Source organism: Notolepis coatsorum, assembly GCF_963971535.1.
Source record: "Notolepis coatsorum genome assembly, chromosome: 2".
NCBI lineage: Eukaryota > Metazoa > Chordata > Actinopteri > Aulopiformes > Paralepididae > Notolepis > Notolepis coatsorum.
The window spans coordinates 64,644,369-64,662,677 of NC_140166.1; the positions used below are offsets into that span (position 1 = coordinate 64,644,369).

At 44.4% G+C, this 18,309-nt stretch overlaps 1 protein-coding gene across 1 annotated transcript in view; it reads left to right on the forward strand.

Annotated features, from left to right (window-relative positions):
- Positions 1-604: 604 nt before the first annotated feature.
- The window catches only part of ddx21 (DEAD (Asp-Glu-Ala-Asp) box helicase 21), a 39,594-nt gene continuing 21,889 nt past the window's right edge, over positions 605-18,309 (forward strand). The window contains exons 1-6 of the mRNA XM_084308933.1: positions 605-742; positions 3,623-3,877; positions 10,391-10,573; positions 11,296-11,368; positions 13,966-14,144; positions 17,359-17,476. Coding sequence (XP_084165059.1) covers positions 659-742; positions 3,623-3,877; positions 10,391-10,573; positions 11,296-11,368; positions 13,966-14,144; positions 17,359-17,476 — 892 coding nt within the window. The 5' untranslated portion in view covers positions 605-658. The remainder of the gene's footprint in view (positions 743-3,622; positions 3,878-10,390; positions 10,574-11,295; positions 11,369-13,965; positions 14,145-17,358; positions 17,477-18,309) is intronic.

The window sequence follows — 18,309 nt, forward strand, 5'->3', positions numbered from 1 at the left end:
TGTATATATGTATATTGAACACTTTTGTTTACACTTGTTTACGTACTTGACTTTCTATTTTATACTTATCTATTTTTATCTAGCACACTCTCAGGAGCAAAACAGAAAGAAGCATTTCATATACAAGTATTCTGCATTTCTGTATGACAACTAATAAAGAAACTTGAAACTATAACGACAAGTATGGTTTCATCAATATTCCAATGTACAGTTTTGCTTGTACAGTTCCCGCCCCCCCACCCCACCTACCCAACCTCCTCCAATGTAGTTTCTACGTCAAATGTACAAACAACACTGTACATTGGATTATTGACAAGACCATACTTGGTAATTTACTGTACATTGGAGGGGGCTCAGGGGGTTGTGTTCGGACATTTACAGGGGCCAGTTTGCAAAGACGAAAGTCTTTCTCTGGTCTGCATCCCCTTAACAATTGTGTGTATTGAGCCGTACTGTACCCATTCTGCAATCTGGTAATAAAGTTTTCAATCAATCAATCAATCAATCAATCAAGACTGTGTTGCCGATCTAGTCAACTCTATTTCTACGCGCAGCTCTGGGTCTCGTGACGTCACGGCGCCACGCGGCGGTCCTTTCTGTCAGCGCGTGCCGTTGGGTCAGCTTGTGTCCGCGTGAAGGAAACCATCAAGAGAGAGAAATGCCCTCAAAGATCACGTCTGAAACCGAAAACATGGACACGGGGGATGTCGTTACCACCGACGCGGAGGCCGCGATCGCAAAAGTGAGTAGAAAAAGTAACGTCTCGGTGGATAAATCAGTTTATTAAATAGCCGCCCCGGCCCCGTCTCCATGTTTGGCGTGGTGGATGCTACAGTAAAGATCGATGGCTAACTAGCTAACGATAATAATATGTTATCTCTTGTGTGTCTGCTTTTATTTCGAGCGGACTATTTTAGTCACGGCTTTAGCATTAAATGCTGTTATGTTGCAGTTGCTGTCCTAATCTATCTACTCCGCTGTTGATGATACTAGTAATAGACTAGTGCTACACCGGGTTAGCCTAGCATCCTCCATCACATGGCAGCGACTGTAAAGCCCACGTGCTGCCGAACTGATCTGAGAGCCGCGTCATCTCTGTGCGCCCGCCGGTGCACCGCTGACGTAACTGCGAGGGCCGAGAAAAAAGCTTAGATATCTATGGCTGTAATAACCCGTTAGCTAGAAGCCAGCTGACAAAACAAACAACAATGTAGGCCCACGGTCGTCATGCAAGTTTACATTTCGGAGGGGCACAATCAGAGGGTGCTGCTACCATTATGCAACATGATCTTTGGGTGTGCTTTTCCTGTGCTGTCTGGCACTTTACCTTTTTAATCTTTTTCTCCCTCTTTCTCCCTCTCTCTCTCTCTCTCTCTCTCTCTCTCTCTCTCTCTCTCTCTCTCTCTCTCTCCCCTTTGCAACTTCGTATGGATGACTTTGCATCACCAATCAATTCACATAAAAAAAAAACTATCCACAAACAATGCAAATTAATTGAGGGAATATATATGATAAAGCCACAGATGAAACATGCAAATAGCTGTATTTCAAACACAATGCATAGGAAGTAGCACGAGCAGTGGTGCAGCGGTGATTTCATAAGTGGTTGTACTGTGTTTTAATGACGTCATGCGCATAAATGTTCCCTTGCGTGTGCACAGAACACCTGCGACCAGCATTCATTTATGATTAGAATGATTATTATGCATAAATGGTAGGACACATGTTTGTATAGGAAATTACTAGTTTTAGTTTAGTTTTTGTAAATATTGCATTGAAATAGAGAAGCTGAAAAAGGTAGCAGGATGTAGCCTTCAATAAAGAAACTATATTGTAATGTCAACAGATATGGTTGAAAAACAAACCATGTTTAAAATGTAATTGTAGATACATTGTAGTTACAATTTCTTTAATTGAATTAACTTAAACTAGAAAAGTAAATACAAACTAAATTAACAATGTAACTTACAGTTTACAGAAGGACAGTTTCCTTCTGAAGCACAACTTAAGAAATGTCTCATCCTTCCAGTCGGGACCATTTGTCACATAGTGAGAGGTTCCACAGCTCAAGCAACCCCCCACCAATTGGTACAGGGCTTGTATTTTGGTTTTGCTCTTCTCGTTCTTTCTTATGCTATTGCTATGCCGGGCGGGCGGGCAAGTGTAGGATTTACATGCCTACCTTAATGTCTGTCTGCAAGACTAAAAAAGGAATCCCTAACTCTCCCAAGTTCACCTCCTACGTAACTAGTGGAAAAGGAACACTAGTGCCTCGTCAAATGAATGTCCTAAAGGCGTGAATATTGAAGGCAACCAACTTGTGTTCGGCTTTTCTCTGATTGGCCGCGCCCCCACGCGCAGGCAAGCGCAGCCGTCCCACGTCCCAAATGAAATCCAAGGAGCAAGCGCGGCAGCGCGGGCAACCAACTTGTGTACCGTTGGGCTGCTGTTCCAACGCACTTGTGTTGGGCTGCGGTAGCAGTGGAGCGCTGCTGACTGATTATTATGTTTCGCGTTTTTAACAACCAACGGTAGATTCACTCGTCACTGTACATGTATAAACAAAGCCCATACAGTTATGAAATGCGCTGAACTAGAAAATACATCTGGTAGTTCGTTTATGACGTTAATTAATAATAAACACTGTTAGGACTCTTAATAATAAACACTGTTACGACTATCTGACTCTTAATAATAAACACTGTTAGGACTATCTGACTCTTACTAATAAACACTGTTAGGACTATAAACACTGTTAGGACTATCTGACTCTTAATAATAAACACTGTTACAGTGTTAGGACTATCTCGATTCGCGCGTCACTACTGTAACTAGAAACTCTGGGTGTCACTGTACATCAGTGTGGAACTGTAAGCTGTAACGTTATTTCGCGTTTTTAACGTCAGCGGGGCGATGCGGTGGTTTGTCCCCGGCTTCCATGCACCGCCGCCGGCTCTACTCGGTCCAGCTCCAGCAGCAGCGACCGTGCTCCGTTGTAGAACGAAGCCCTTCAATGACAAGCGCTCTCATATTTTGCGAATGCATAAACTATATCTTAAATTATGGCTATGTGTCTAATATGGCTGTCGCTTATCAATGACTTCGCGACAGCCATATTAGACACATCGCCATAATTTAAGATATAGTTTATGCATTCGCAAATATGAGAGCTCTGTCATTGAAGTGGGTGGTGGCAGCTTACTAACAGTAGCGATTTTTATTGTTTTGTCATGACCAAACATAATCCCAACATGGATAGGAGGTGTCTGGTGTACTGTATGTCAAATGTCGGTCATGTGGTGGAAGAGTTTAGTACAGTCACACAACAGAACACCGCTGTAGTACAGTCACACAACAGAACACCGCTGGTTCGACCAGCGCTTCTGCCTGCCGCGTCTCTCTTGCCGCAAGGGCGTGTGCTAGTGGATTGATTGATTGGCCGTGTGGCCAATCAGAGAAACGCTGAACGAAAAGCTGAACACAAGTTGGTTGCCTTTAATATTCACGCGTCCTAAAGCCATATACGTCAAAGGAACGAGCACCCAGCGATGGGCCGGGCCGTATGGCTAAAGGACACGGGACAGCTAGACTCTTACGTGCCTTTTTGCATTCTCTTCTGCAGCAAATCAAGAAGGCGGCCAAGAAACTGAAGAAGCAGCAGCAGCTGTGGGACCAGGTAGAGGAGGAGCCAGCCTGCGAGCCTCCGACACCAAAGAAGAAGAAGAAAGACAAGCTAGCAGCGGCGGACCAAGCTAACGGCCACGGTAACGGAGTGACAGATATGAATGGCAACGCTGTCGTTGAAACGCCAGTAAAGAAGAGCAAGAAAACTCATTCCATTGAAGCGGCGGAGCCAGACATAGAGGAAACCGGAGAGGTTGGTACCCTGTAGATGAGGTCTGATCATGCTGTTTTATTGTAGTCTATTCTACTCTGTTCTATTCTAGTATATTCTGTATTCTAGTACATTCTGTTCTAGTCTGTTGTGCTCTAGTCTATTCTGTTCTAGTCATTTCCACAGCAAAAAGCACATATAATTAGAGTTGTTCCGATACCGGTATCGGAAATGCCGCCGATACTGCCTAAAATGCTAGTATCGGTATCGGCGAGTACACGTAAATTCTAGCCTCCGATCCCATGATGTAATTTATCTCCTGCCGAGTCCTGCGGAGAGTGAGGATTATAAAATGTACATGTTTTAAAGTGTGATGCTGTGTCATTTTAACAGCAGATACACTTTCTTAAATTCCATTGTCCCCGACAGTGCGGTGTGACGGGGAGCTCGGACGGGAATCGGGATGTGTTTGGCTGGTGTTATGATAGCATTAGCTGGAAAGATAGCTAGTTGGAACAACATCCGCTTTTAACGTTACATCAAATCAGATGATCGCCTGTCCTTTCTCCAGGACCTAACACTGTCCGTGACCGTCTATCAACAATAATGCACCCACGGTGAATTGTATTTAAGTTAAGTAGCTACGGACTAGCGTTAGCTGACTATTACTAACGTTATCTTAATGTCACTGCGGGAAGGCGAGCTAGGTCAGTTAGCTTAGCTTGATAACGTTACCGTGTCTAAAGTTGGTGCTATTCACATAATCCAGCAATAATGGCTGCAGACCTGCAAGCAAAGTACAGCAAGTGCCAAAGGATAAGAGTCTGAGGCGGAGTTTCAAAAGAGAATGTTGAATATTTATTTTGCATCAAAAACCACAACATGAACGTTCTATCTGCCACTAGCTTACAGACTGAATAGGGTATATCTGCAGAGCCACTGAGTAGCGAGTGCAACACCGTTTAATGTCCGTGTGGATCATTGGAGTAGGGTATATCTGCAGTGCTGCAGCCCATACTCATTGATTAATGATACTAATACAAATCTATACAATCACCTGTTGTTGAATAAATACCATACGTTCTAGTTATTACTAAAAAACAGTATAACAGTATCTAAAAAAAAAAAAAAAAAAAAAGGGTATAATTTATATAATTTTTTTTTTAATTTTTTTTTTTATGCACTGGTATCGGATAAATATCGGTATCGGCCGATACCCAAAGCTTAGGTATCGGAATCGGATCGGAAAGGGAAAAATGGTATCGGAACATCTCTACATATAATTAACAATACCATGCGTCTATCACAGACCTGGGCATTGTACGGCCCGCGGGCCGGATCCGGCCCGCGGGATGATTCTGACCGGCCCGCGAAAGATTACATGATAATAAAAAAAAATAAAAAAAAATATATTTTTTTAATATTTTTTTTTGTTTTTTTTTTTTAACTTTTTTTTCTTCATGTCAACGTTCACACGCACAGTATACGCTTAGGAGACATGCTCAGAAGATGTTGGTTCTCTTTGGATCCACCTACATATGTGAACAGACATTCTCAGTCATGACGTTTACCAAGTCCAGGTACAGATCCTCTCTCACTGATGAACATCTGGCAGCTGTGCTTCGCATCTCCACCTCAGACATGCAACCTGACTTTGATGGACTTGTTAAAGCTCAACAGAGACTGGATTTCTCACACTGAATGAAAAAAAAGAACTGAAGAACACTAAAATGTGGAAATATAACAAGTGAAATGGGACACTTGATCTTTTTTTTTCTTTTTTTTGCACAGTTCTGAAAACATAAAATGTTTAATATAGGCATGTAAAGTAAAAAAGGCTACAAAACTGGGACACTTTTCTTTACACAGTTCAGTGACATGTCTTGTTTATTTTTGCTATAAGATGATGTGATGTCTTTAGAAAGCTAAGAAAATCCTTGTTTCAATAGTATATGAAACTCAAAATTCCCTTTTTATTAATGTTTCACATTTTGTTTATCATTTTGGAAATAAATTCTATTTGAATAAATGATATTTTTGAAAGCTATAACCCCACCTTTTAATTGCCAAATAATAACATACACTCTTACCAGGGGTCAAAACAATGCCATTTACTGCTTTTTATATAGAAATAAAATGTATATTATGCATAATTGAGTTTGGAATTTTGGCCCGGCCCCCCAACATATTTTCAGTTGCTCATTCGGCCCCCCGGGAAAAATAATTGCCCACCCCTGGTCTATCATGACGACTACGCAAATCGACGAAATGTCATCGCCGACGACGTCGACCTGGGCAATGAATCGTGACAGCCCTAGTCCTGATGTGACTGTTAGCAGAATACAGCCCTACTGTAGATGGTCCTGACGTGACTGTTAGCAGAATACAGCCCTACTGTAGATGGTCCTGACGTGACTGTTAGCAGAATACAGCCCTACTGTAGATGGTCCTGACGTGACTGTTAGCAGAATACAGCCCTACTGTAGATGGTGCTGACGTGACTGTTAGCAGAATACAGCCCTACTGTAGATGGTCCTGATGTGACTGTTAGCAGAATACAGCCCTACTGTAGATCAGGGGTGTACAGTGCGACATATATCTCGCACGTGCTACAGCAACAGCTGTCTGTGCGATGGATGGATTTACTTCACTAGCACTGGTGCGATAGGGATTCGGTTCATATAGATACTCTTATTTTGAAAATCCTGTAGCGGGTCTCATTTCTGCCCACGCGCAGCTCCAGCTATAATAACTAGGATCGACAGCTAGCAACATTCAGGTGCATATGATACTCTTATTTTGAAAAAACTCCGTGACAACTCGACGAGTCATATCCGCCCTATCCGTGCTTGCAAGCAGAGCAGCGTGTTGGTGCGCACACAGCAGTGCGCCTACACGTCCCGAAATAAGTCCGGTGTTTTTTTTTTTTCTCGCAACGGGTCAAATGCATCTACATGCTTTGCACCGTCGCCATTCCTTTATGCGCACATCGCCCGAAATTAACGTTTATGTACCATTACAATCACTACAACGTTAGCAAGCTAACAAGCTAATCCTGATCAGGCAGAGCCAGCAGACACAGTGTGGAAAGGGAAATGGGGGGCACTCTCTCCCCTTCCCTGTGTGTGTGTGTGCGTGCGTGCGTTTGGAAAGACGATGAAGTCACTAGTCAGGACTCAGGACAGGAGTATATTATAGTAAACTGAGGATCGACAGATAATGTTGATATTCAAATATAAAAAATTTCGAGAGGAGTGGAAGTTTGAAGACTAGACTACAATATGATGCGGGGGTGGTGAGTTGAAACAGTGTGTGTGAATGAATGAATGTAAACTTTATTTAACAGATTGCAGAATGGGTACAGTACAGTACGGCTCAATACACACAATTGTTAAGGGGATGCAGACCAGAGAAAGACGTTTGTCTTGTTTACATCAGGGTCCCCCATTGTGTGTGTGTCCCAACCGACCCCACTTCTATGTTTCAATAAATTATTTGCATTTAAAACTATTAACGCTGACTCATTCCTTCAGTCCACTCAAAATTATGCTAATATTCCTTATGTTGTTTATGATATTAATTGAAAATAGCATATGAGAGTATTACTATTATAGTAATAATAACACATGGCGATATACTAAATGACAGCCAAAAATGGCACTGCAACTAAATAACACAAATACAATAGGCACATTTGTGACTGTTACAAATATAACACGTTTTATACTTGTGCTACAAGATTTTGGCCTGTGCTACAAAACTATCAACCTCTGTAGCACCAGTGCTATGTGCAAAAAAAGTTAACGTACAGCCCTGCTGTAGATGGTGCTGACGTGACTGTTAGCAGAATACAGCCCTACTGTAGATGGACCCGATGTGACTGTTAGCAGAATACAGCCCTACTGTAGATGGTGCTGACCAGGGTTTCCGTTAGAAAAAATTGTTGCCGGTCTCCGTGACCTGCAAGATTTCAACTACCGGACAAATGAGATTAATTCCGGTCATAGTTTATTGAGCTTTAAAACAATTGATAGGCAGGCTCATGTCATCCTCAAGGCATGTAGATTTATAATATTATTACTTAAAACTAGGCTACTTTTGCGTATACAGTCATTAATATATTCCAAATAAAATAAGTCCCTCGATACTCCGTCTCCGTGCTGCTGCTGACTTGAAATAAAATAGACCGCGTATGTGGCAGTCGGTCCGACCCTAACAGCAGTCTGTTATAATCACATTTTTATGAGCTAACGAATTCCGTTATATTGGACATTTGTATTAATTATATCAAGCGAAGAACTGAGAAAGCAGAGACACGGCAACATTATCGTGGTTTGCGTGACTACTCTCTCCACCTCAATGTCACGCGGTCGAAAAGGGCGCTTGTCTATTGGACAGTGGAAATGTGTGTGTGGCTGCGATCCTGTGTGTGCGCGCGCGCGTGTGTGTGTGTCTGTGTGTGTACTGCGGAGCCCAGATCAGCGGAGCCGAGTTTTGACATGGCATTGATCCATTGTTCTATTGAAGCACATTATTACCACCATCCTCTCGCTAAACAACTTGTAGACCACGGTGTTTTTATGAGTGCCCACAAGTAGCCGTTTTAATAATATAATAAGCCGCGCGCCTCGGTAATAATAATAAGCCGCGTTTTTTCTTCCTTCTTCCCAAGATGCACAGACATAGAGAGAGAGAGAGAGAGAGAGAGAGAGATAGATAGATAGATAGATAGATAGATAGAGAGATTAGATGCAGTGTGCTTGTTTTGCAGTGAGTGCTGCGAGCAGTGGTAATAATAATCACTTCCTATATTTGGTTCGCGTTTGGTCCGATGAAGCGAACCGAGACCTACGTTTTTAAAGCTCTCGCTGACAACGTCGTTGTCATTATTAGAAGCAACGAGGAAACAAATGTAATGATCGTTTCGTTCATCGCATAGGCTATTTAATTTTAGCCTATTTTAATACAATTCAAATAATCAAATTGTGCTTAGACTCAGGGAATTATTTTCACCGGACATTAAGACCGGAGAAATTAAATATGTCGGACTTCAAGAGATTTTGCCGGACAAATACCGGTAATTACCGGCTAACGGAAACGCTGGTGCTGACGTGACTGTTAGCAGAATACAGCCCTACTGTAGATGGTCCCGATGTGACTGTTAGCAGAATACAGCCCTACTGTAGATGGTCCTGATGTGACTGTTAGCAGAATACAGCCCTACTGTAGATGGTCCTGATGTGACTGTTAGCAGAATACAGCCCTACTGTAGATCAGGGTTTCCGTTAGAAAAAATTGTTGCCGGCCTCAGTGTCCGGTAGATTTCAATCTACCGGTCAAATGAGAGACATTCCGGTCAGAGTTTATTGAGCTTAAAAACAATTGATAGGCAAAAGAATGACAACAAAACAAAAGAATGACATCATCAAGGCATGTAGATTTATAATATTTTTACTTAAAACTAGGCTACTTTTGCGTATAAAGTCATTATATTCCAAATAAAATAAGTCCCGAGACTCGTGCTGCTGCCGACTTTAAATCAAATAGGTGTCTGTGGGCAGTCGCCCGACATTAATAAACAACAGTCTGTTATAATCACATTTTTATGAGCTAACGAATTCCGTTATATTGGACATTTGTATTAATTATATCAAGCGAAGAACTGAGAAATTTGGCAGAGAGAGACGGCAACATTATCGTGGGTCTGCGTGACGACTCTCTCTCTCCACCTCCCAATGACTTATTTGCGAGAGTATGGCGCTGCAGAGCAGCAGATTCAGCTGTTATTGGCTCTTTTCTGGGAACCGCACAACAGCGCCTCCCACCCAACATTGAATTGAAAATGGCTGAATTGGAGTACTGCTGGAATACTGCATTGTGCTGCTGTTGCTCCGGCTCTGCAGCTTCACAAAAGTTCGCACACCCAGCACTAAGCTCTCGCTGACAACGTCGTTGTCATTATTAGAAGCAACGATGAAACAAATCATGTAATGATTGTTTCGTTCATCGCATAGGCTATTTAATTTTAGCCTATTTTAATACAATTCAAATAATCAAATTGTGCTTAGACTCAGGGAATTATTTTCACCGGACATTAAGACCGGAGAGATTAAATATGTCGGACTTCAACAGATTTTGCCGGTCAAATACCGGTAATTACCGGCTAACGGAAACGCTGCTGTAGATGGTCCTGACGTGACTGTTAGCAGAATACAGCCCTACTGTAGATGGTCCTGACGTGACTGTTAGCAGAATACAGCCCTACTGTAGATGGTCCTGACGTGACTGTTAGCAGAATACAGCCCTACTGTAGATGGTCCTGACGTGACTGTTAGCAGAATACAGCCCTACTGTAGATGGTCCTGACGTGACTGTTAGCAGAATACAGCCCTACTGTAGATGGTCCTGACGTGACTGTTAGCAGAATACAGCCCTACTGTAGATGGTCCTGATGTGACTGTTAGTACTGAGTGAAAATACAGTCCTGCTGGAGATGGTGGTGATGTGACTGTCGTCGATGAACCTCTCCTCCCTGTTCTTTTGGGGCGGTTTCAGAAAAAGAAAAAGAAAAAGAAAAATAAGTCGTCGGAGGAGGAAAACGGAGCGTCTCCTCTCACTAACGGACATTCCATCCCAAACACCCCTCTGGCCACCCCAAGACAAACCCCGGCCCAGACCCCAAGCCAAACCCCGGCCCAGTCCAGCGATGACTCGGCCAGTGACGTTGAGAAAGAAACGGTGAGGCCCTTTTTTTAAAGGGAGAACTTTATTGAGGGGATTCCACTTCCTTTGAGAGTCCATAACGGAGACCAGTCGATGGGTGATAAATTGATGAAGTAAATAATAAAGGGATTATCTGTTACAGTAATGTGTGTCTGTTACAGTAATGTGTGTCTGTGGTGTCTGTTACAGTAATGTGTGTCTGTTACAGTAATGTGTGTGTGTGTCTGTTACAGTAATGTGTGTCTGTTACAGTAATGTGGGTCTGTTACAGTAATGCGTCTGTGGTGTCTGTTACAGTAATGTGTGTCTGTTACAGTAATGTGTGTCTGTGGGTCTGTTACAGTAATGTGTCTGTGGTGTCTGTTGCAGTAGTGTCTGTTACAGTAATGTGGGTCTGTTACAGTAATGTGTGTCTGTGGTGTCTGTTACAGTAATGTGGGTCTGTTACAGTAATGTGTGTCTGTGGTGTCTGTTACAGTAATGTGGGTCTGTTACAGTAATGTGTGTCTGTGGTGTCTGTTACAGTAATGTGGGTCTGTTACAGTAATGTGTGTCTGGTGTCTGTTACAGTAATGTGGGTCTGTTACAGTAATGTGTGTCTGTGGTGTCTGTTACAGTAATGTGTGTCTGGTGTCTGTTACAGTCATGTGGGTCTGTTACAGTAATGTGTGTCTGTGGTGTCTGTTACAGTCATGTGTGTCTGTTACAGTAATGTGTGTCTGTGGTGTCTGTTACAGGAGACATCGGTGCAGAAAGTAGGAGCCTTTTCCAACTTCAGAATCTCTGCCAACACTATCCAGCTGCTGAAAGGTATATTAGTTCTTAATCACCAGTACATTCTCCAGACCTCCGTGGACCGGCAATTCGCCGTTTCAGTTTTTTGTTTTGTTTCAGAAATGGTCATTAATAAATCACGTTTCTATAAGCTGTGTGGTAGAATGTATTGGAATGTGAAATGAGCAGATTGGGCCCCTGGACGGCTACACATCAGCCACTTTGGAGGACGAGACCATTTCCCGTCTGGGATGCTTGTATGCTTTCCGCAACGCAGTTGTGTTTCCGCGTTCCCGTTTTGTGCTCTGATTGGCCGAGCGCGCGCATGAGCCGCGACAAGCCCTTCAGCCAGGCAGGAATACTCAGCTCCGCTTAACGCAATTTATACAAATGGAAGTATTGATTTCGCCGTAACGAATCATTAAAAAAAATATACCGTGGCGTTAACTGGAATATGTTGTTTCTTTACACATATGTTGGATTATGTAATTGGTTTGTCATGACAAACTAATAAAAAATCGCGAATTAACCGGTGGCTACAACAACACACAGTACTACATGCATCATTGTTTACAATGAACGGTGGGGCTAATCGAAAGGACTGGACACGGACAAGTTAAACTAACCTAAAGTTAGTTGTTCACCAACAATCTACAGACACAAACAAACACAGAACCGGACTGTTATATTAAATTAATTGATTGCTGTTTAACTTGTCCGTGTCCAGTCCTTTCGATTAGCCCCACCGTTCATTGTAAACAATGATGCATGTAGTTACTGTGTGTTGTTGTAGCCACCGGTAGCCACCGGTTAATTCGTGTCATGACAAACCAATTACATAATCCAACATATGTGTAAAGAAACAACATATTCCAGTTAACGGTATATTTTTTTTAATGATTCGTTACGGCGAAATCAATACTTCCATTTGTATAATTTGTGCCATTTGTGCCGCTCCAATTGCATGTCCAGTTAGTTGCATGCCGAATAAAGACCCTAAAGAGGTCCTGCATTATTATTATTATAAATTGCGTTAAGCGGAGCTGAGTATTCCTGCCTCTGAGGAGCGCGTTGCGGCTCATGCGCGCGCTCGGCCAATCGGAGCGCAAAACGGGAACGCGGAAACACAACTGCGTTGCGGAAAGCATACACGCGTCTGGGATAATGTCATCCTCCTCTTCCTCTCTCAGCGAGGGCAGTCTCCTATCTCTTCATCTGGGATAATGTCATCCTCCTCTTCTTCTCTCAGCGAGGGCAGTCTCCTATCTCTTCATCTGGGATAATGTCATCCTCTTCCTCTCTCAGCGAGGGCAGTCTCCTATCTCTTCATCTGGGATAATGTCATCCTCCTCTTCCTCTCTCAGCGAGGGCAGTCTCCTATCTCTTCATCTGGGATAATGTCATCCTCTTCCTCTCTCAGCGAGGGGAGTCTCCTATCTCTTCATCTGGGATAATGTCATCCTCTTCTTCTCTCAGCGAGGGCAGTCTCCTATCTCTTCATCTGGGATAATGTCTTCCTCTCTCAGCGAGGGCAGTCTCCTATCTCTTCATCTGGGATAATGTCATCCTCCTCTTCCTCTCTCAGCGAGGGCAGTCTCCTATCTCTTCATCTGGGATAATGTCATCCTCCTCTTCCTCTCTCAGCGAGGGCAGTCTCCTATCTCTTCATCTGGGATAATGTCATCCTCCTTCCTCTCTCAGCGAGGGCAGTCTCCTATCTCTTCATCTGGGATAATGTCATCCTCTTCCTCTCAGCGAGGGCAGTCTCCTATCTCTTCATCTGGGATAATGTCATCCTCCTCTTCCTCTCTCAGCGAGGGCAGTCTCCTATCTCTTTATCTGGGATAATGTCATCCTCCTCTTCCTCTCTCAGCGAGGGCAGTCTCCTATCTCTTCATCTGGGATAATGTCATCTTCCTCTCTCAGCGAGGGCAGTCTCCTATCTCTTCGTCTGGGATAATGTCATCCTCCTCTTCCTCTCTCAGCGAGGGCAGTCTCCTATCTCCATCTGGGATAATGTCATCCTCCTCTTCCCCTCTCAGCGAGGGCAGTCTCCTATCTCTTCATCTGGGATAATGTCATCCTCCTCTTCCCCTCTCAGCGAGGGCAGTCTCCTATCTCTTCATCTGGGATAATGTCATCCTCCTCTTCCTCTCTCAGCGAGGGCAGTCTCCTATCTCTTCATCTGGTATAATGACATCCTCTCCTCCTCTCTCAGCGAGGGCAGTCTCCTATCTCTTCATCTGGGATAATGTCATCCTCCTCTTCCTCTCTCAGCGAGGGCAGTCTCCTATCTCTTCATCTGGTATAATGACATCCTCTCCTCCTCTCTCAGCGAGGGGAGTCACCTATCTCTTCATCTGGTATAATGACATCCTCTCCTCTTCCTCTCTCAGCGAGGGCAGTCTCCTATCTCTTCATCTGGGATAATGTCATCCTCCTCTTCCTCTCTCAGCGAGGGCAGTCTCCTATCTCTTCATCTGGTATAATGACATCCTCTCCTCCTCTCAGCGAGGGGAGTCACCTATCTCTTCATCTGGGATAATGTCATCCTCTCCTCTTCCTCTCTCAGCGAGGGGAGTCTCCTATCTCTTCATCTGGTATAATGACATCCTCTCCTCTTCCTCTCTCAGCGAGGGGAGTCACCTATCTCTTCGACATTCAGGTGAAGACGTTCAACTCCGTCTACGACGGCAAGGACGTGATTGGCCAGGCCCGGACAGGGACGGGAAAGACCTTCTCCTTCGCCGTCCCCCTGATAGAGAAGATCCAGAACGACCCGGTGGAGAGGGTCCGAGGGCGCGCCCCTAAGGTGGGGACTGACTGAGACCCTGTGGTCTTTTTGCAAATTTTTTGCATTTGATTTGATCATTCTGACTATTAATCGAGTTAATTTGATTAAAGGTGCTATAGATAAAAATGTTATGTAGGGTAATACTTTTTTTTTTATCCACTTTTTCTCCCATTTTTCTATATTTTCTCCCATCCCAATTTCGTATCATCCAATTCAACCCTCCCCTGTCACGAACGCTGTTTCTTGCCTCCCACAAGCCGGCTGCAATGTGGACTAAGTCATACATAGCACAAGTCCCCTCCGGTACTTGAGGTAACAGCAGTCGCATCTTTTCACCTGCGCAGCTCGATCTCTCAGTGGCGAGGAGTAACGCATGGGAGGCTCACGCTGCCCCCGACACTTCCTGATTCTACTGCGCAGGCGCACCAACCGACCTGTAGGAGTCGCTGTCCACAACGCCCGATCCCCACCCATCAGTTTCCCACCCCCTAATACGGCCAATGTGTATTAGTATGAACGACCAGCTAAACTGAAAGCAATGTGGAGCGCTGGGCTAGAACAGGCGAGCCCAGCGTCTCCGCATTCGTGGCGAGCGCCTTGCCCACTACCCCACGTAGCCGCCCTATGTAGGGTAATACTTTAAAACAAGATTAATTATCCGCACCCTACAAACCCCCCAGTTGCCAACCTTGGCCTTTGGGACAAGAAAGGGTGCAAGATCAACCTTAGAGTCATCCAAAGCTGAGGGCCTTGTGTCCTCGTTGCTCTCGGCTATTTCACCTCTAAGACAGACGTAAAAAAAAACAAAAAATATTAATTATACATCCACAGTGCTTTTAGAAATATAAAAGTATTGCTTTCACCCCCCCAAATAATTATTGGTGAATGGATTTATTATAAAAGAAATGTGTGTGTGTGTGTGTCCAAAATGAATGTTGTTGTTTACATGTTGTGTGCATGTATCCCCTCCCTACTTTCCATTTCCCCCACATAGAATGCACCTGATTGGATAAATGACATGCTGGTGCTCTAGTGTGACATCTAGTGGCTGAATGTTATCTATAGCACCGTAAAAAAATATATATATATATTTATTGCAAAAAAAGTTATACATTTCCTTATAATTATATAGCCTTTTCAGCATAGGCCTGTTGACATGTGCTTTGTACTAGGAAATGTTGCCTCCCTGTTTTTGTAATATAAAAATATACCTTGCCAGTTTTTTGAAAAAATTTGAATTTTTCAACAATACTTATGGCTTGGGCGGTATCATTTATTTCACACCGTCATACCTTTATGACATAATACCCCGGTGTACGGTATATGACGGTATGACTTTCATTTTCATCAGCCGGGGGGGGGGGGGGGGGGCAACCCGTGTTACCAAGTAAACAAATCATCGTCAGCTCTCAGAATGGTAGTCAGAAGCCTGCACCGTTAGCATCTAGCCTAGCCATGGCAGACTATTTGATTCCTTAAGGGCTCAAAATTGCCTGGGTTTTGGGCATATGCTCCCGAAATGCTCCCGTTGTTTGGCTACTTCTATGTGCAGTGAAAACGACTCGAATGCTTTATAACCTAGTCATTGATTTAGTTCAGGGTAATCTAAGATTAGCCGCAGAGCTAACGCTAGTTAACGTGAGCTAACGCTAGTTAATCAAGCTCAGAGAGAGATAAACAGCTGACAGCGGATAGTACAGGACGGTACAAATACAATAAAAAGGCGGGTGGGGGCTGTTGTGTAAACCTTGTACTCTTTAGTTCACATATAATAAGAGACGGATTATTTGCTTGCTCCACCAGTGCACAACAACCACAACGCTTTACGGTATTTTCACAGCACTGTCGCAACATTACCGTAAAACGTGAACACCGTTGTGACCCACTCGCTCCACTAGTGAGGACTGGTCTCGCCCTCTGCTGGCGCGTGTGTGCACTACACTCAAAACTCTGTTTCACTGTAATATAAACTGAAGCGCATCTGTGATTTTGACGGTGACGGACGGATTTCTAAATACCCTGGTATACCGTAATACCGCCATACCGCCCAAGCCTAGGTCGCGGGACAAGTAATTTGTCTGTCTCGTGCTGACACGGCTCTACAGTGTATCTGGACAGAGGACAGCTGATGTGTCTCTACAGTGTATCTGGGGACAGAGGACAGAGCTGATGTGTGTCTCTACAGTGTATCTGGACAGAGGACAGCTGATGTGTCTCTACAGTGTATCTGGGGACAGAGGACAGAGCTGATGTGTGTCTCTACAGTGTATCTGGGGACAGAGGACAGAGCTGATGTGTGTCTCTACAGTGTATCTGGACAGAGGACAGAGCTGATGTGTGTCTCTACAGTGTATCTGGGGACAGAGGACAGAGCTGATGTGTGTCTCTACAGTGTATCTGGACAGAGGACAGAGCTGATGTGTGTCTCTACAGTGTATCTGGGGACAGAGGACAGAGCTGATGTGTGTCTCTACAGTGTATCTGGGGACAGGACAGAGCTGATGTGTGTCTACAGTGTATCTGGGGACAGAGGACAGAGCTGATGTGTCTCTACAGTGTATCTTGGGACAGAGGACAGCTGATGTGTGTCTACAGTGTATCTGGGGACAGAGGACAGAGCTGATGTGTCTCTACAGTGTATCTGGGGACAGAGGACAGAGCTGATGTGTGTGTCTACAGTGTATCTGGGGACAGAGGACAGAGCTGATGTGTCTCTACAGTGTATCTGGGGACAGAGGACAGAGCTGATGTGTGTCTACAGTGTATCTGGGGCGGCGTGGCTCAGGGGTAGAGCGGGTCATCCAATGATCGAATGGTTGGTGGTTCGAATCCCGCTCAAGCCCATGTCCATCCCACTGCCGTTGTGTCCTTGGGCAAGACACTTAACCTACTTGCCTCGTATGAATGTGTATGCATGTGAATGAATGTTGGTGGTGGTCGGAGGGGCCGTAGGCGTTGATTATTCGCCACGCTTCCGTGAGTCTGCCTCAGGGCAGCTCTGGCTGCAATTGTACCTTACCACCACCGGTATGACTGTGTATGAACGAATAATGGACTCTGTAAGCGCTCTGGGGTCACTGGGGTGTCATGAAGAGCGCTATATAAATCCAATTTATTATTATTATTATTATTATTATTATTATTATATTATTATTATTATTATTATTATTATTATTATTATTATTATTATCTGGGGACAGAGGACAGAGCTGATGTGTGTCTTCTCTTCCAGGTGTTGGTTCTCACCCCGACCAGAGAACTGGCCATCCAGGTCGCCAAAGACTTCAAGGACGTCACCAGGAAACTGGCCGTCGCCTGCTTCTATGGAGGAAGCTCCTACAACCCACAGCGTGAGTACACATAAACACACACACACATAAACACACACACACATAAACACACACACACACAAACACACACAGACGGACAGACACGGCTGGGTGGCGCAGCGGACATTGCGCTCGTCACCAACGTAAGAGACACCGGGTTCGAATCTGGCTGTTTCCGTTGTCTCCGGCTTGGGCCGGCCGTCATACTGACTCAATTGGCAGAGTTAGCGGGTGGGAAGTCGAAGGGTGGTAGTCTGGTCGTTGTGAACAGCGACTCCTACAGGTCGGTTGGGGGACGCCTGCACAGCAAAGTCAGGAAAATGGCGGGGGGGGGGCAGTGTGAGCCTCCCACACGTTACTCCTCGCCAAATGAGAGTCCGCGCTGGCAGGTGAAAAGCTGTGACGGGCTGCCTCCACATGTATCGGAGGGGACATGTGATGCAAGGCTTCTATCCTCCCTACAACCGGCCAGTGGGGGGCATATGCGAGCAACGATCAGGACAGGGGAGGGAGAATTGGCACGAGAGGTAAATTGGGATGGGGAGAAAAATCACAGAAAAAAGGAGGAGAAAAAGTAGATACAAAAAAAAGTATTAATGTTGCGTTTTTTCTCTCCAAATGTAGCCAAGAGTAAAGACCCTAACCCTCTCAAAACGGCAGTCAAAGTGTATATTTTCAGCATTACGTTTGTTTACCAATAAGTTTAACTGTTATTAGTGAAATATAAGATTATAGAAATATCAGGACATTGAGTCGGAAACCGGCGGATATTGACAGGAGGAAGTGGCGCAGGCAAAAGTGAGTGTAGTCTTTTGAAGGAAGAGACCCAGGGCTTTCGATGGGCTTTCGAATTT